The sequence below is a fragment of the Dasypus novemcinctus genome, chromosome 6 (assembly GCF_030445035.2).
Source record: "Dasypus novemcinctus isolate mDasNov1 chromosome 6, mDasNov1.1.hap2, whole genome shotgun sequence".
Lineage (NCBI taxonomy): Eukaryota > Metazoa > Chordata > Mammalia > Cingulata > Dasypodidae > Dasypus > Dasypus novemcinctus.
The window spans coordinates 47,472,088-47,492,221 of record NC_080678.1 but is presented as its reverse complement, the minus strand read 5'-3'; the positions used below and the strand labels follow the sequence as shown (position 1 = coordinate 47,492,221).

At 31.7% G+C, this 20,134-nt stretch overlaps 1 protein-coding gene across 31 annotated transcripts in view; it reads right to left on the bottom strand.

The window, feature by feature from the left end:
* Nucleotides 1–341: 341 nt before the first annotated feature.
* The window catches only part of PCGF5 (polycomb group ring finger 5), a 140,389-nt gene continuing 120,596 nt past the window's right edge, over nucleotides 342–20,134 (bottom strand). For 17 of the 31 annotated variants that reach the window (XM_058298746.1, XM_058298747.1, XM_058298749.2 and 14 more), the window contains 3 exons: nucleotides 18,122–18,211; nucleotides 12,159–12,218; nucleotides 342–5,917 (listed from right to left, as the gene is read on the bottom strand). In XM_058298746.1, coding sequence (XP_058154729.1) covers nucleotides 5,870–5,917; nucleotides 12,159–12,218; nucleotides 18,122–18,211 — 198 coding nt within the window. In that variant the 3' untranslated portion in view covers nucleotides 342–5,869. The remainder of the gene's footprint in view (nucleotides 5,918–12,158; nucleotides 12,219–18,121; nucleotides 18,212–20,134) is intronic. The other 14 variants (XM_058298760.2, XM_058298762.1, XM_058298750.2 and 11 more) reach the window with 1 other exon arrangement.

Genomic DNA, 20,134 nt, shown 5'->3' with positions numbered 1-20,134 from the left:
AAGTTATCTAATTGGCTGAAAGAAGCCATTTTTCTTTTAATCTACTTGGGCTTTTCTTTGATTCCCAATTACTTTCAAAAGATTCTCTGGATTTGGTTAATCTAATGAAATATGTTTCTTCTCAAGTCTCTGTGTGTGTGTACACACCTTAAGTATTATTTGAGGGGCAGACTGCCATATTAAAACTAAATAGCTGAAGATTCTTCAGAAAATATTTGCCATCTTAAATATTCAAATAAATTTCAAAAAATTTTGCTACAGGAATAGGCCATAAAGGAGACATTTTGAATGGAGGTTAAAATCTACAACCACTAATGTTAAAGATGACAAACCACAATAAATTATTCAATCAAATTTTTAATAACAAAGATCTATTTTTTTTAACATGGTCAAACATACTTGGCTAAGTCCAGATTTAGGAAAAAAAAATGCATCTAGCCCAATAGTACAACCATACAGCTTTGTACAGGACATTCTATAGATCAACAGAAAATACATTTGAGCACAAAAATTAAAAATATTTAAAGAGAATCTCTAAGCAGCATTTTATTTCTGCAAAACAGACACACATCTTATACCGATTAAATATCTACAAGTGCTTTTCCTTTACAAAAATACATATATTCTTAATAGACTAAGTCATTAACAATGACCTGGTAATTCTTTCACTTCAATTTGAATGATTTATAAGCTAAATCTTACAACCACAAAAAGGTTTTATCTGTATTAAGATGTTACCACTTTTGACAAAAAGCTTAAAATATTTTATATTTTAAAAGAAAATTAGCAACTTAACTTTACAATATATTCTATGATAGTTGTATTTATTTTGAGGGCTACTATATTAAAAACTGATGATCGCTGTTGTGTTGACCAGATGCAGGAAAGCAGCAGAACACTGGTACTCCCCCCACAAGTTCTTGTCTTGGACCACAGCTTCATAAGGACACTTAGGCCCCCACCCCCATTCTAAAAAATACAAAAGAAAACCGACCCCCAAAATTTTAGGCTGATCCCATTACATTTTTAATGTGTAGAACTCCTGCTTCAGTGGATTGAAGTGACATGCGTGAATAAATAATTTAATGTTTATCTCTATACTACCCAGAAATATTTCATCTTCACCTATACTTAAGTTTCTTACTCCATGAAGCCCTATATGATGGAAGAAAACTGGGCAGACCCAGTATTTAACAATATCTGTTTTCACTTGATTTTAGATTTAAAGGTAGATTTAATGAAAAAGCATTTCTGAAAAGTCAGTCCTGGTTTTGAATCCCAGAAAAAGGGGCATAACAAGCACACAGACACATTTTAATGAGCATTTAAAATAAAATCAATTTTAGGTTTAATTTTATAACTTTCTGAAAAGTGCTCAATTGTTTTAATAGTCTATTTAAAAATACAGTAAGTCCAGCAAGTAAACACATTATTTGTGAAAACCACATTATACCAGGAAGAGAATCACTTTTAAATTATTGGAAACAATGCTGTTGCCTTAAGAAAAACAAAACTATAAAAACCCTGTAATGTATATTTAAGTACATTTTATTGAACTTTTAATAGGTTTTCTACTGAACAAAGTATATCAAGTAAATCCAGAAATGGTCGGTTATTTTGTGCTTTGAAAGGGTTTCTTGGTCTACGGTATAGTTAGTATTTTTCAATATTTTATAAACTAGATGTAGCAGACATTGTTATGCTCCTAAAGCTCCTCAAACTGTAGGGATATATATCTTAAAAGGTGTGCATCCTTATTTTTATCTTATTCAAGGAGGTTTGTCTAGGGAGCTAGTGCAAAGACTTCATAAATGAGTTCTACCTTCAAGGTGGCCACAGCCTGGACTTCCAAGGAGAATGGCAGAAGGATGAGTATGCAACTCCGTCTTAATATATGTGCTCTTGTTCTGCAATCCATTTTGCCAAATTTGGCTATTTGGCTTTACAGCTAAATTTTAACAATAAAGCAATTTCTGAGAAACGAGATAGGGTTGCTTTTTAAGAAAAAAAAACCACACAAATCGCTGGCTCTTATGAAAATTTTGCTTTTGAATACACAAAAAGCTTTTGTGTACACCCAATAGAATGTACTATTTTCTATAAAAGTGAGCATGTCAAAACTTTTACCAAAAATTTTAATAAAATTTTTCATATCACTAAGAAACCAAGGACTAAATGAACATTATTTTCCTTTACGCTGCCTCCATGGAATAAAAGACAGAAGTCTCAATTTAAATTTTCTTTTCAAAGTATAAATTTCTCCTACTTATCATCTAGAAGGAAGTTATTTGTTATATTTCATTCTTTCTTAGGATTTCCTAATATCTGTCACATGGTGCTGAAATACACAACATATATGAAAGGAAGTATGCTCTGATTATTGCAAGAAAACATGCATTTGACTGATCTCACCAAGAAAATTCAGTTAAAGCCTTTTTTTGGTGAATATTTTAGCAATTAATCAAGGTTATTGCCTAACTATATAAAATTAAACTGCAATCTAAAAATTTCCAACCTCCAAACACTTAAAACTTTTCCCAACATGGTTACTAATGAACAGTAAAATATCTTTGGTGATATCTATTTACTTATGTATGTATATGCCTTTCAAGATGAGATTACTGTAATTTATGAGTGCCTAGACAGATATGAAACCATACATAAAAGACTGGGACAGAAAACTCAAAATTTATGCAGTAAAATAGAAATGCACTTTAGCAATGAGGCACTTTCTCTTAAATATTTTAAATAAAGCTAAATATTTCACAATATTATTTAACAACACCTAGCTTTTTCTTAAAGAATCAGTTTAACTTTAGATTACAATTTAATGTATATAGTTGAGCATACTCATTGTATTTATAAAATGTGGAATATCAGTATGGGATACTGATATTCAATGAGTAGCAAAAAAATATACTTCTCTTAAAGTAGTTAAAAGACATTACCCAAGTCACTTGTATCCAAGACTGAATGACTATTATCTTATCAATGAGACTTTCAGTTGATTTTTCATACTTCCTAAAAGCTTCTTGTTACATCTACAGAAAAGGCCATATTATGATTTTCCTAATAACTGATGTGATTATTTTAATTAAAGTCATGTTTTTATATCCAAGGTTCCATGACCCTTTTATAGCTATGATTTCTAAGGCAGATAAAAATGGATTACATAACTTCTTACAGAGTCAAGTTCTTTCAGTTTATTGCTTAACAACAGGTTAAAGAAAAACGTAATTTAGTTTTATTTATTCTGATTTTATAGACTCTGATATTATTCCTATAGTTTATTTATACGGTTTGTTTTATTAGCACCCTAAATTTATACAGCTAACCACAAAGGTTGTCTGAATATACTTTTCCTATACCTGGTTTCTTGCAAATTCCAAAACCTGACTTAGGAGCTAATTAACTACTGTGGATTTAGAGGATAAATAGACATGAAAGTAGTCCATACTTGTAAAGTCATAGTTGAATATACCAAAAGAGGTCAGTTGAAGCAGTTCTGTAAGTTCTCATGGTAATACTGAATTACTCAGGACCACTATATAATGTGTACCCTTCCCAAAATGACAACTAATGCTCTTCTTTATGTATGGTTTCCATGTGTTCTGGCACATTTTCCACTGTATTTCAATATGAATATTAACATATTAGCAATAAACAAAGGAATTTTATATAAAACTGTTCTCAATTTCATAAATGTTTCCTTATATTTCCTTGCAAAATACTGAAACTAAATATGATCAGGCAACAGGCCAAATTTAAAGAAATTATGCATATAAAACTCATTTAAGATCGTAAGTTTTTGGCTGGGAATTAAAAAACATCAAAGTCTCGTTTGTGGTTTTAAAAATGCTCTCATTCATTCTCAGTCACATTAATTAAAATTAACTTTCATATGTAAAATGTTTTAATCACTGACTTAGATATGACGAATTTATAATAAATTTTCTAATTTCTTAGGGATGGCAGGGAACTGGATTTCACAATATTGCAAAATAATTTCCGTAGTTAGATAGGAAACTCAGTTTTTGGTTGTGAGTGAAGGTCTGTTCTAATAACCAGTTAAAGAAAATCTGCCTTTTAAATTTTGCTTGTGAGGCCTTACAAGAACAAATATAATCTGATTAAAATGAAGTTAAGAAAGCATTGCCACACCTTTTTCAAAGAAGTCAGAACAACAGAAAATTTTACCATAGACATTGTGTGTTGAAAAACAGATATGAAAAGATAATTATGAAGTTTTGGCCTTTTACACTGTGAAATGTATCAAGATTTTAGCTGTATTTTGTGTTTCTGAGAGTTGAACAATATTTTATTTCTAACAAGTGTTTTGAAATTCAGAAGGCATTACTTTGTGATACATTTTACTGGAAAATATAGCATACCTACCATGTATATAGTTTTTTAAAAAGCAACAATATAACACACAGATTGTGTTCATGTCAGATTTCTATAACATATATTCTTCCTAACTCTCAAGATATATTTTGTTTCAGAGGTTAATTTGTTTGTTTCAAAGTAATAAAACAGTTTCCAAAGAAGTTTTTTGAAAACTGTTGAAAAATTTAAAAGGTTCAGAATAAAGTTCTTTATATAATTTAAGGTAACAAGACTTTCTTTGACTTGCAAACTAATCTCAAAATGAGTGGAAGACAAAAAAACAGCAAAATCAAGGACATTATCACAGCTTTGATTTCAATGAATTTATGTAAAAACAATAACCTCCTTCCCCGACTACCACACGATCTAAAATGAAATGTCCTCAAACCATTAATTTTGGTTAGAATATTCATCTACTATACTGCAATTACTCAATTTGATGCAGATGGTTTGGAAATGTGACAGTTAACTAACGGTTTTGATCTTCAACTGTTTTGAGACTTTTGAAATCCATAAAGTAGCAAATGTTACCTGTTTTAAAACTTCCTAATATTTAAAATCATCATAACCCTCTCTTCATGCCATACCTAAGGCCAATTTAAAAAGAAAAACAATGTACTCATTAAATGAGAACATGATACATACATAAAATGGGTTATATAATGAAGTTTCATGAAGCAGCACCCACCTGTCATAAGGCATTATGAAAGATTAATCTTTCTTACACATTAATTTTATTAGCAGTAAATATGATCAGCTGCCAACCTTCTGAATGGTTGTGATCTCACTTTAGTTCTCCAAAATGTCATACACATTTTCAAGCCAGAGGGCTAACAGGCCTTCCTTGTGCAATTGGTAGACTACACAGACAGATGGTTTTAAATGTCTATAATTATGATGTGCTCTAATGTTAAAGAATAATTGGAATTCTTAGCAAAAGGACCAGCACACTCAAGAGTGAACTATTTTGTACACAAAAAGCTTACCAAGAACAAGACAGTGGCTTAAAAACCACTTTTCTAAATATATTTCCCATACAAAATAATTTCAAGATATAATTATTAATTTCTTGTACAGTACTCTATTTAAACAAGAAATGATAAAATATTTAAGTATGTGAAAACTGCAACACCACAAAGATTGAGCCATTTTACTAGTGTAATCAAACATCAGAACAATCTTGGAAGAGGCAAGCAAAATATTCAGAAGGCGGAATCATGGTTGCACACCTAATTGATTTCAACTATGACTTGTACACTGTGAGACAGCACAAATGCAGACAGGTCAGTAGCAGAATGGCACTTGGTTTGTTCTTAATAGAAACAACATAGAGGCAACTGACAATTTAGAGACAGACAATGGCCTTATTTGCATGCTGAAAACCGGATGTGTCCCTCTAGTCAACACACCGTTCATTGTGCAATCTGTTGATGAGTAAACAAATAGTGCAGGATTCATCTCAGTGGGATCTAGGCCCCTTGGTCTAACCGAAATCAATTCTTGGTCGATACTGCAATACCATGGGGTATGACTATAAAATAAAAACAGATGACAAATAAGACTTTGTTGATACAAAAAACATTATAGATAGTTCATATAAAAAGATTTTTCCTAAGAATTTGGGGTTATAATTTACAATATTTCCTGGTACTAGTGATTATGACAGTTAGGATTGTACTTACCATTGAGACTTTTTTGGGGGGGATTGCCACTATTTTTCCACAGTCAGTCAAATTTTCCATAATATGCGGCACAGGTTAAACTCAGAGGCCTGCAGATGTCATCCTGGTCTCATATCTGAATTCTTTTAGTGCAATACTTAGAGAGAGGCAGAGCCTGTGGAGTACTGAAAACTACAGGCCCAGCTTAAAAGCACTCAACTAGTAACACTGTCTGGGTCAAATAAGACATGTCCATAGATAGGATTCCACCAGAGTTGCTGCTGGTGAGAGCCGACTGAGTTACAAATTATCAAAGAAATCTCCTGTTATCAACTAGGAAACTGAGGTAGTTTTCAAAAATCAGTTTTTTTTTTAGCACGTAAAAATTATTTCAATGGTCCTTTTAAAATGTTGAAAAACAAGTAGCCCAATGTTACATGAGACATTTAGGTAATGTCCCTTAACAGTTGGTTGATACTATTAAATATTCAGATTTGACTGTTAATGTAATATAACTGAAGGATTTATATTATCCTTAACACTGCTCTGACAATATTAAAAAAGGTATCATCTGTCTGATCACCATATAGTAATAAAGAGGAACCAGCGTCCTGCTGGATAAAAGGCATATAACATACTGTTACTTGGGCATTTGTGGTTACCCTCTATTGCACCATATCATATAGACCAGGACATCGTTAAATCAGACAAGGTCTGGAAAGCCAATGGATTTCCTTCCTTTAAAGCTGCAGATATGCCCACCTTTTCAAAATGAAATTTTGAGGTTCTACTTCTTCCCCGCAAGAAAGGAACTGAGATGGCTGCTGCTTAAGGTGTCCCCTTTTGTCTTCGTGGTGAATGCAAAAACAACAAAACAAAACAAAACAAAAAACCCACAAAGAAATAAAGCACAGAGAACTGTACATTCTTTCATAGAGATGAAAAGGATAGACTGAAATTCTACAATTCTGAAAATGACCATTTTGGTACTTACATAACTATGTTACATACCATGAAGACACAAAGCTGGAGTCTCTTTTACCACTCAGTTGTGGACGGGGCTCAGGTGTAGCAAAGAACGCTCTATGTCTTATTCCCACCTGAAGGAGTAAGGCAGGTACTACGAGCTTTCTAAGGGCTGGATTAAGTCAGTCAGTCTTGGATAGTCTTTTGGGACTTCCATGATCCCAAACTACTTTTATTTAATTTTGGTTGTTTTTATTTTAAACTTTATTCTGTGCCCTCTGAATCAAATTATCTTTGAGTGGGACACAGAAATCTGCATTTCAGAAAGCCACCTGGGTATTTCTGAAGTTCAGCCAGATTTGGAGAACACTAACGTAGACATCTTAACTTTAATTCCTATTCTACCCCATCCCAATCCCCAGCATGTTTTCCATTGCTGATGCTGATCAATCTGATCAACTTTGTATAAAAGTTTAACTAAGCCCCTTGGTTTGAAACATCTTCCTAATGTATATAAATTTCCATCACAAACTCTTCTAGGGACGAAGGGAGAGAAGGAAATAAAATGGCTTGGTTGGCATTACCAGATAGATATATTGGAATTTTCTGTTTTTGGCTGAAAAATATTTTCTTCTCCCCTCCTTCACCTCCCAAGTAATCATTTATATTTGTTCTATGACAACATATGAAGTTTAATGATTTTATTGAAATTTATTATAATACTAAAAATTATGATATACTTTACATTTCATTTGTGTGTTTGCTTTCTGAAGTGAAACGGCATCTCACTACTTCTTGAGACTGTACTTCATGTGACTTACATTTCAATTCCCTCAGCCTCATTGTGTAATTAAAAAAAACAGATAACCTCCAGAGTATGCATTTCAAGTGTGATTTTAGAAAATGATAAAACTATGGTAAATTATTTATCATAAAAGCAACTAATTTTTATTGTAGACTTGGAAAATAGAGAAAAACATCAAGAAAGAAAAATCATTTAAATCTCACTGTTCAAAAATAACCACCTTAATCATTTTCGTGTATATCCTTCTAGTCTTTTTATCTACATATTTTTTTCAAAATTGGAATTATACTATACATATTGCTTGGTAAATGATTTTGTCTAATCAAAACTTTCACAAAAGTATTTCCACACCATTAAATAAGGTTCAACATGATTGTTTTTGATGGTTGCATATTATGCTGTAAAGAAAGGAACCATATGTTATCAACAAATTTCCTTTTGCTACACATTTGAGTTTATTCCAATTTTTTTGCTTTTTATAAATTAATCTTGGTCCAATGACAGGTATCTAGACGTGGAATTGCTGGTTCAAACAGCATATACATTTTGGTAAATATGTCATAAGGGTATTCATGAAAGTTGTTTCATTTTTACATTTCCAATAGAAATATGAATGTTATGAATGCCCATTCCTCCAAATCCTTCTCAACAATGGGTACTATCCTTTTCCCTTTTAATGTGGCAATGTAATAAGCATAAAATAGTATTAAAAAATTTTTTTTACTTCTAATGAAGGTAATAGTTTTTATATGCTTATTAGTCAACTTTGTTTCCATCTTTTGTGACTTGTCTGATTGTGCCCTTTGCTCATTTTTCTATGGAAAGGTGAACTTTTATTTATAGATTTGTATGAATTCTTTAAGCACTAAGGACATAAAACCTTTATTATATATTGCAAGTATTTCCTTAGTTACGGTATTTCTGTCATGTACTTTTCAATATTAAACAGTCACTTCAACTCAATTTGTCATTTTTTTCTTCCTTTACAGGTACAATAAGAAAGGCCAACCCCCTCACTGAGATTAGATATTCAAGTATATTTTCTTCTAGATTTTTCATGGTATCATTCTTTCTATTTGCCACTATAATATATTGGAAATTTATACTGTGTATAATATGAAGTATGGTTTGAATCTTTCCCTCCAGTCTCAGTACACTTAATTGACAACAAGCCCTACATTATCTGCACTCTGCCCCAACATTTAATTCTTCTTCAACTACTAACCACTACCCTCTTCCTAAGTGTCTCTGCTCCTGCTCCACCTGCTTCCCTGCAATTCTCAAACACACCAGACATAAGAGCTCCTCAGGGCCTTTGTAGTGTATCCCCTCAAAATGACATGTTCCACTCGAGATATTCACACAATTATTTTTCTTACTTTCTTTTGATCAAAAACTACCATCTCAAAGAGGTGTTCCCTTGGCTATCTTGTCTAAAACATTCTATTTCCATGCTTTATTTTTTCTTCTAATGTACCATGAAGTTTACTTATTTATTGTCTGCTACCTTCCCATGAGAAAGGGATTTTTATTCATTTTTACTTGTGTATTCCCAGGGCCTAGTCAAGAGCCAGGACACAGTAAATGTGCAATACATAGTTAAATGAATATTTTATTCACTAATTTGAAATGCCATCTTTATATTCTCATACACACCAGTCTTTTCCTGAGCTATTCATTTTAGTCATATGTCTATGTTTAACTTTGTACCCTTTGTTAATTACTTGGGCTTTAAAATACATTTTACTATGTAGCAGAAAAAGCACCCCCTCTTTATTCACTTAAAAATATAACTGCACCTGTTTATATTTCCTGATGAACTTTAGACTGACTGATTTTGTCGGGTTAAACAAAAATCTATTACAAGTTTTTTGGAATTGCATTAAACCTCAATTTAATTTTGGGAAGTACTGTCATCTTCATAATATTTAATATACTATTTATATTTCTTGTGCATGAAATGGTGTTTTGGTTATATATGAGAAGGCTTTTGTTCTTGAGAAATATATGCTCAAATACTTAATGGTCAACTGCCCTGATATTTGCAATTTACTTTCAAATGGTTCCACAAAAACCAATAGACATACATAGAGATTAATAAGATAAACAGAAGGGAAGAAGGAAAGAAGGGAAAAACGGCAGAAAATGCAGCAAAATTTTAACTGGCGAATCTAGATAACAGTAAAAGATATTCCTTTGTATTATTATTATCGTATTTTTGTTTTGAAAATTTTTAAAAAGTAGAAAGGAAAAATCAAGATTTAACTGAATTTTCTATCAAGTCTTTTCAGCATCTTCATTTAACTTTTATTTGACATACTGTATATATATATATATAAAAATATATTTGATATATATTTCAACCCCCCAATGTTAAGCCATTCTTGCATTTCTGATAAAATCCTATTTTATCTTGGTTTATTATCCTCTCAGTGTATTTCTAGAATCAATTCACTAGTACTTTATCATCCATGTATTTATTCAAAATGAGATTTAATTGCCAAGTTTTCTAATTGGGGTTCTCTGTCAGTTTTTGCTATCATGATTATATTAACTTTGCAAAGGCCTTTGGAAAAATTTCATTTTTCAATATTTAAAACAATTTATACGGTGTGAGAAAATCTATTCCTTGAAAAATTCAAAGAATGTGACCATAAAACTACGTAGGCATCCTTTGAGGAAGTAATTCTGTAATATTTCTTTCTACATCTTTAATGTAAGTTTTCTTTTATTGTGGGTTGATTTTGGTCCAACAATATTTTCCTAGAAAATTATCCATTTAAAGAAATTTTCACAAAATTTTTAATAGTATAAAGCTATATATAATATTCTTATAATTAAAAGTAATTCTTTTTTCCTGGAATTTTCTTATTGATTTGTTTGTTTTTAGGAGATACTGGGGATTGAACCCAGGACCTTATACATGGGAAGCAAGTACTCAACCACTTGAGCTACATCTGCTTCCCCTGGTTTTAATAAGTGCATCCTATTAACTATAAATTCAATTTTCTTACAGGATTATAGTTCATAATGAGGGTTTAAGAGTATTTCAAAGTAAATAAATAGTAATCAATGCCAAGAGTAAAGCAGAAATCCATGTATTAGTTACAGTTTCATGACAAGGGTATCACTACAATTCACCATCCCCAAATCAATTATGAAGCCAAAATCAACTGAAACATCTACAACTTCAGATATCTACAAATCTAATCAGTTCAGTTAAATTATTTACTTTCCCCTAACTCTTAAACTACATAATGCAAGGAGAAGAATGATTTTTCCCCTTAAATGATATTCTCTGGCCTTTACAGACATTAATCTCATTACACGATTTAAGAAAAAAAAAACAGGACTTGATGCATATTAAAGCACATTATTTTAATAACGGCATGAGGATTTCCATATAAAAATGCTGACAAAAATACTGAGAAATTGTAGCTAAACTGCTAATTAAATATTTCTGATTAGTTATTTGTGTTGGCTCTTTTAAAAAAAATTTAACATACGTTCATTTGTCCCTACCTCAAACTAAAAACCTTAAAAATTCAACCTAAGAAGTGAATTTGAAAGCTAAATTTATTACATAATTACAATTCTTGCTGGTCTCCAAGGACATACTGAGGAGGAATACTTTAATTTCTGGGATAAAGGAACAACTGAGATTTTAAAGAAATGCTATGATTATTTCATGGGATTAAGGTTGATCATGGATCATCTTGTATCCAAGAGTAATCCTTACTATATACACTGCACTTAGTCTCTTCTTTTTTCTACAATTTAAAAATGTATTGAATTAGATCAACTTTCCTCAGATCTATGTTCAAATTTCTCAGTGCATTAAATTAGTTCACTATGATTTCATTTCTAAGTAACATAAGTAAAATATTAAGAGTAGAGGCCTGGGAAGCAAGCTCACAATGACCACTAGCTGTTGCTGTTACTAAGATTCATCTAATGTGGTATTTTATCTGTCACTAGTGGGTGAATGAATCATTAAAAAATAATAATCATAACACTAATACAAAGGCAGTAATATCCCAATCCAACAAAGAGCAGAGATTATCCAAGGGTTGGAATCAGTAATTATTAAAACTTCCTGACCCAAACAATGGCCTTAACATTTGTAATTTCATTTTCATTTCAGTAAAATTAAACCAATAATTAAGAAGAACTAACATAATGGGAACCTTTGGGGATATAAATTGAAAAGATCATGTTTTGTAGCGCAAATAAATATTAATTTTACAAAGTTACATGTCTTAGAAACTTAAGTTTGGGATGAAAGCAATCACCATAGTCATATTACTATGGTCATATGTACAGTCGTGAGTGCCTCTTACCTGATACAAAGGGCCATCCTGACAGCAGACTTGCGAAGCTGAGCAGTTCAGACACCGAAACTGCGAAGGAGATGAACTCATCAGATAAGAGGCATCCACAACTGGATACATATTTAAAAGTGATCATTTAAAGTATTTTAATGTCAAACATAAGAGTCAACATGATTCATTTTAAGTAAACACTTTTCAAGAATATGGTAGATGTTTTTTTAATAACTTACTGATTAGTAAATTTTAGCTTGAAGTAAATATAAGTTTTGTTTAATATTCTGCAAATATTTACCAAAATGGTGGTCTATCTTTTCCTTCTCCTTTCGAAATACTAATTCCTGACAAAGACCTCACAAGGGGCACCCTTTTTCTTCAATTGCTTCCTGAGATCAGATCTTACCGAGATTTCCTCTTCAACTACCCCCTGAGAGTAACACTGTTCAAGGAATCTGGAGCTCTGAGAGTGGCATGGAACTTTGCTTTGTAACTTTCAAGCGATCCATTTTCTGTTTTAGGTTAAGTTCATTAAGTTGCTCAGATTATATTTTTAGTCTCTATTTTATCTACTTTAATAGCATTAAATCATAGGCACCTTAAGTCTACATTGTATCTGTGGTGTAATAGGTTAAGTTCCAGAACAGACATATAAGAGCCACTCAATATCTTATGAATAAATTAATGAACATATTTTAAAAACTATTGAACAGATTCATTTGTAAATTCATTACTTTTTAAGTTTAACCACTCAAATTTTTTAAAAAATCACTTCCAAATCTTGATTTTGAATGTTATGCTACACACTTAAATATAAAGTAGCACTTTAATTGTTATGGGACTACAAAACATAAAATGTATATTTTTAATTTTTTATACATGTATTAATTCAACTTTGCACACCACTTCAAACTGGAAAAAAAATTTTTAAAAATCAGAGGTCCAAATTAACAAGGATAAATATAACATCCCAGATTAGCTTTTTAAAAGATACTGTAAAGATTACATAAGTAAGCAATGATTAAAACAATATACTTGTAGTAGTTAAGGAGAATTTTAGAAATTTTCTACTTCTCCAAGGTTTTAGCAGTTTTTTCCCTAGAAGTTAGTCCTTGATTTTCTAAACAGGGCTCACTGATATGCTCTAAGACATGACCATCACTGATATCCTCCAGAAACCTTCCCCTGTAACTCCTAGTTAATTCATTTCCCATAAATATTCATGTAAAAAATCTTTCTAAATGAATCAGCATTTCTCTGAAAAAAAAACAAAACAAAACACAAAACTACTTCAAATCCTGTCACAATCTGCTACTGACTTCAGATTTAGAGGAATCAAAGAAAGTGAATCTTTCTGTCTTCTGATCTTATTCAGCTAGTTAACACAACTGAGTAATACTGCTAATTGTGCATGCATATGCATGGTGCTAGTTGTGGAATAATGCAGAGTTAAAATAACTGTGTTTTAGACATGATTACTAAGCATATTTTTGAGCAGAAACTATGCTTTCTTGCTCCAAAACTGTCAAGGAAGAGAGGGGGCAGGGAAAAAATCTCAGTGAAGTTCTGGAAAGCAGATGTGGTAGTGACTTTAGAAGGATCATTTAGCTCTGGTGGTCTATCAGGGAATGTAGCTCTACAGTGATGATGATGGCCCCATGTTACAACCTTTTTCTCCCAACCATTTCTTACCCCAAGACATAATATTATATTCAGTAAAATATTTACTACTAAAGGGAGAGTACATATGATGAACTATGTAAATAAATTATACTCCTAGGGTTTAACATATTTCAAGACACATAGCAGTTTGCAAACTCTCAATTTAGCTTTGTAAAGCAACTCTTAAAAAGAGGGTGTTAAAAAAGTGACTTAAAAAGAAATTTAAAAATGGTTTATGAAAAATGAGACTTTTACAACAGTTAAAAAAATTCTGACATTTAATACTTTAAGGCAGAGGTGGAAGTGAATTATCCAATACCAGGACTAAAGAGTCTCTCCTTTTTTACCTCTTCTATGGAAAAGATAATCCTTTTTAAAAGCTGTGTAAATGATGAAATGTGTTACATCTAGAGAGTAACTGATAGTAAGTATTCAGTATAAATTATATACTGGGTCTTTTCTCCCCTTGACTATTAATACACAATTCTTTCTCTTTTCCCTTATCTTTCCTTCTGTTCCCCTTCCCTCCTTTCTATCTACTTATCCTCCTACCTACTTATCCTTATCACCAGTAGCTTTACACTAGGGACAATGTATCTTGTATGTATACTTTGTACTTTACATTATGGATCTCTCACTTTAAGACAGACAGTTTTTGTTTTGGGAGTGAGGGACATTCAATATATACCCTTTTTGGGAATCTGAAGAACAAAATTTGGAGAGGATTAGGGTAAGCATTTATGTCAGAGTTTCTTGAAAGAGATGACTATCTAATAAGAAGCAGGAGAGGCCAAGTTGTAAATCAGATATGCATAGCCAGGAATTAAAACAAAGCAAAACAAAAAGTGGGTTTTTATGTTTTGATTAAGAATGAAACTATCTGAATGATCCTGAGTAATTTAATCCCACATATTTGTAAAATGAAGAACTGTACCCTGCCTGATTTAAAAGAAAGTGGATTAAGTCTTATGCTGTAATACCTTCCATCTCTAAGACTCAAAATACAGCTGCATTTATCAAAGTGAGTTATATTTTTAAAATATGGGGGTTTCACATTGAAGTAAGTTTAGGAAAATGCCAGACTCAATAAACTTTATGGATCTTCTATTCTGTAGAAATTCTTAGCATCTTTAAAAAGCTCTATGAATTTCTCAGAGGGAATTATATTTTTCAGCATTTCCCTTTTTTTTTTTAACCATAAAACTTTTTTTGTTAGAGTATCTTGGCTTGTATTCAATGAAGGACTGTTACATAACTGTATCCATTTTTAATTTGAAAACTAAATAAATGATTTCATGCTATCGGAGAATCACTTTGTATACAGAAAGAGCTAATTTATCTGGGAGTTCTTTAATGGTTACCTTCATTAGAGTTAATCACTTTCCAAATCTGAGCACTTTATTCTCTGTTCACTGGTAGGCACAGATTAGGACACCTGTAATAGTTAAAAACCTTGCCTTCATAATTAAAGTAAAAAGGCCTTAGAAATTCCAGGCAGTATGATATAAAGTTTCATCAAAGTAAAGGCATTTGAGCTGAACTAATCAGTAATTCCTGGCACTTGATCTATTTCAAGTCTTCACTGTCAGAATAAATATACTACTGCTATTTTGTTTTCACCAGTTCTGCTTTCAGTTTTCTGGAATGCCCTTGGCACTTAAGAGCTCACTTCATTATGCTGAACAACCCAGAACTCGACAATGCAGTGGAGGTTGTGGGTAGAGGGAAAAACCAACCAGAATCTTCTGGAAAAGTGAGGCTATACTGAGAGTCGGTGTTCAACATACCTGCAAGAAAGTGTGAGTGGGAAGGACATGGTCCAAGATAAAAGCTAAGGCTGACTAGAAAGAGAGATTAACAGGAAGTTCTCAGGGATGGAACTAAGTGTAGGGGACGAGAACTTTTTACAATAATAAATGGCTAACACACATAAAGCTATTAATAAAAATAACTAACATTTGTTATGTCAGATCTCCTGCTAAGCACTTTATTATAAATACTTCATTAATTCTTACTAAAATTTTTAAAGAAAGGTATTGCTAACCAAATTATAAGGATCAAGAAACTGAGGCATAACTAGGAAGCAGCACACAACTGAGAGAAAATAGCTACAACATATCTAACAAAGGATTAACATCCAGAATACAATAAGAAAAAGACAAAGGTTGCAAGGAATAGAAAAGGAAATGGATATGAAAGAAAATTCACAGAAATAAAAAAATTGGTAATATGCAGTGTTCATGAGAATATCAGAATATGGGCACTCTCAAACATCACTGGTAGAATTATAACTTGCTAAAACATTTTTAGATGGCAATTTGTCAGTATCCACCAAAATTTAAAATGTGTACTCTTGTAAATTTACTTCTAGTAATTTTTCTGTTTGCTTGATCTCTATCTGAATGATAACTTTCTGAACAAATTTTCATTAAAACATGCCCTAGACAGGAATTTAAAATAGTCAGAAATGGCATCAGAATCATAACTGCAGTAAGGACTATTTTAACTGATAGTCTACTAATAATAAATTCTGTGAATGACCTCTTCCATGCTTTGACATTAAAATAACTGGCAGCATGGGAGACCTTTGGGAAGCTTGTGAAGGACAAGTGAGGACCAGTTGAGGTCTTGCAGTGGATGACCATTTACATCTCTTCAAACTTAAAGCAAATCTATTCATAATGATGATTTCAAGCATTAAAACATACTGAAATGCCTATCGAACTATCAAGGAAAGCTAAATTATGATTAATACAATATGAATATTATATGTAATATCAAAAAAATCCATTCCTCAAAGATGCTGTATAAAGGGAGAATTTACTAGTTCATTATTCTGCATCTGGTCCCAACAAGACTTTGGTTGTAAGGATTAAATGTGATGTGTGTACAGCCATTTTCAAAATATATATAATGTCATAGAAAGGCAAGTAGTAATTTACCAAAAATAAAAAGAGAATTAGATTTTTAAAACTTATTTTAAAAAAAAAAAAAAAGGGCCCTAGCCCTGGAGAGGTTTAATGAATTGTTTGAGGGTACACAAGTAGTTAGTGACTGGGACTAGCAGGTAATTCTTTCTTCCAGGTTTCAAGCTCTTTCTTCTAGGGTCTAGAGCATTCAGTGTCACAAGAAAGCTTTACCTAAGGGGAACTCAAATAGGAAAAAAATTCTGACTTAAGGGGTTAAGTGCTTCATTTATATTATATCAAGACATTTCTTTTGATAAATAGCCAAATATCCTACCCATTTAATAGCACAAAAATTAGTTTCTTGAAGTTTGTTCCATAGCAATTCCACAGATGTTTACATTCAGCTTAAGTTTGTTTTGAACTACTGTAACATGGTAATCCTCATGCTTGAATTCTGAATCAGCTATCATTGTGTGAGTTTACATTAATCTTGTGCTAATTTTTTATAATTAACTTATATTTTCACGAGGAAATATAATGAAGTCTAGCTTACAGAATACAGAAATTAAAATTACATGGAGTTGAACAGTATGATATATTATACCATAAATACTATAGAATCATAATGTCTGAAAGGACCTTATGAGGTCATCTAGTCCAACCTTCCAGTCAATTTTAATTAATGTTTATTCATGTGATCAGATTATGAAGAGAAATCTGGTAGTATTACTATATTCCTTACTACTATAATATCAATATTATTTACAACTCATAAAAGACATTGTTGGACCTTCTAATTAATCCTAATCAAATATATAGCTCAAAATATAGATGAATTCTCTTGTTCTCCTTTGAGTGAGATTTTCCCTTGCAGTCATTTCCCCTATTTTGTCTAGGCCGTAAGGAACAATGGTTTTATTCTACTGGAATCAAAAACCAATGCAAACTACTTACCCGTAGGTCTGATTTTAGACTTTAATTTCAATGTAAAAGAGGTACCTGGAAAAAAAATATTATCTAGATTCTACCTTATCTGTCCCCTCTACTACAACCAAAAAATAATACTCTTTTCAGTCATTAAAAGTACTAGGGCTGAACTCAGTCTCCCTTCCCATATACTTAAAAGTTCCAATATTTCATTGAATTTTTAAAAATGGGTAAGTGCCATCTTCTCTGTTTTGCAGTTAGTAGAGTCCTGAACATACCTAGATGGTCTTTAAACTCACTTTAAGTGTAACAAATGACATTTAGCACCAATTTTCACGGAATAGCTAGGAAAAACAATAAGAGGAGGAACCAGTTTCTTTCCCAATCTAACTTGTTTCCTGGATTCTAAGTAATATTGTTACATTTAAGTAACAGAATGGGAACTAAATGTACAGATAGGTAAATATAAAAATAATTTACGTTTTCGCCTCTTAGTCGCCATCTTGTCATGTAGATGAATTCCATAGTATGATCCTTCCCCATAATTTCACCATTGCACAGCACATCCAACTTGAAAAAGAACAGTTACAAATTGATTAACATTTTGAATTCATAATGTTTCACACATTTTTTTTCAAATTTCAAAGGAGATTCTAATAGCTATAGCAAAACAGAATTATTATTCATCATTTAAAAGAACATTGTTTGGAATTTCTATTTAGGTTGATTATAAAGTTTTGGATCATATGGTGGTGATGATAGCACATTATTGTGCATGTAATTAACAGCACTGAACTACATATGAATGTGGCTGAAAGAGGAAATTTGAGGCCATATATATATTACTAGAATAAAAATTAAAAGATAAACAACAGAGGACTGTATAACATAGTGAACCCTATTGTAAATGACTATAGTTAGTAGTACAAGCATAAAAGTGTTCTTTTATGAATTGTAACAAACATACCACACTAAAACAAGGTGCTATTAATAGGGTGGTATATGTGGAAAAATATGCCTATTGTAAAGAACTATAGTTAAGAGTACACTTTTTACTATTCTTTCATCAATTGTAACAATAGAAGTATAATTGAAATGCTGTAGTTTTTACATGTTTTTGCTGTAAAGCTACAACCTCTCTAATTTAAAAAATTAAAAAAAATTTTTTTAAAAAAGGAATACTGAACATTTTTATTAAAAGCACTGGTCCATCTCATAGTTTTAACAGTTCAGATGTAAGTAATATGAAACACTGTTTATCCTGTCCCAAATATGTGTATCTCAGTTTCATAAACATAATTTTGAAAGGCACTTAGTTCATTTCTCTGTGCAACCTTAGAGGTTTCAAACATTTTTCTGTGACTCTTCCTTAATGAATGAGAAGAAACTATAGAAAACTCACATAAATTCTTTAGGGTTTATGAATTTGCCTATCAGAATCTTTTGATCTTCCCAATATTTAAATGGATTACTTTCTTCCCATCAGTTTGGATTCAAAGGGGGTAAATGATGGAATATGGATGCAGTGATTTATGCAGCCTTAGAAATACATGCATTTCCTGTAATTACCTATAACTAATTTAATAAAACAGTTAGGATTATGCCATAGGCCTGTGTCTCCCATGGCTATCCAGCCTCTCTGGTTTGCTAGGTTTTGTAACTTGCACAATATTTTAAGGCCTTCTTGTATTGAACTTCAAAAAAGGGTTGTGCTTATCAATGCTCACTTCTGTTCTAGAGTTGCAGGAACTAAACAATATCAACAATCTTAAGAATGCCACAGGAACTGCAGCTATGATTCATGAACTCCACAAAGCATAACGAAACAAATTTTTATCAGAGAACCCAGTAAATAAAATAACATTTAAGTTCTGTAATATTAAAAGAAAACTGATAGGAGTTAGTTTAAAGTGTAGAGAGGGGGGAAAGAATGTATCTTAAATAATTCTTTGTCTGGCTAGATAGACCAGAATTTTGAACCATAAGTCAGAAATAAGCATAGTTCTAATTGTATTGGACACGCAAAGCTGAATTGTACTGATTTTTTTGATGCTTTATGGTGACATATGGACCACAAAATGTTTTTCAGATATTTTCTTAACTCTTAATTTCTTCTTTTCTTTTACTATAAAAAATTCATAAGCAAAGAAGGACATTTATTTAGGATGCCATTATTAAGTAAGGAATGGTATTGAACAATCAAACCATCCTGCTCCAATTAGAAATGCTGTTCCAGAAGTTTCAGCTGTCAAATATTTCATAAAATCATTCCCCTACATTTTGGGTAGCAAAATAAGGAAGGACCCAAGACATATTCATGAAAATCATAGGAAAAGTCTGTTGCACTGGGATGAATAAGAAGCCATCAGTGAATTGAGTCTCTTCAGCCTTCCATCTTTTTCTATAGAGAAATACAGTATGTGCTATTATAACAGTGCTAGTTCTCTCAAAAACTTCCTGAAAACTAGCAAATGGAAACTCAATGAATCAGAC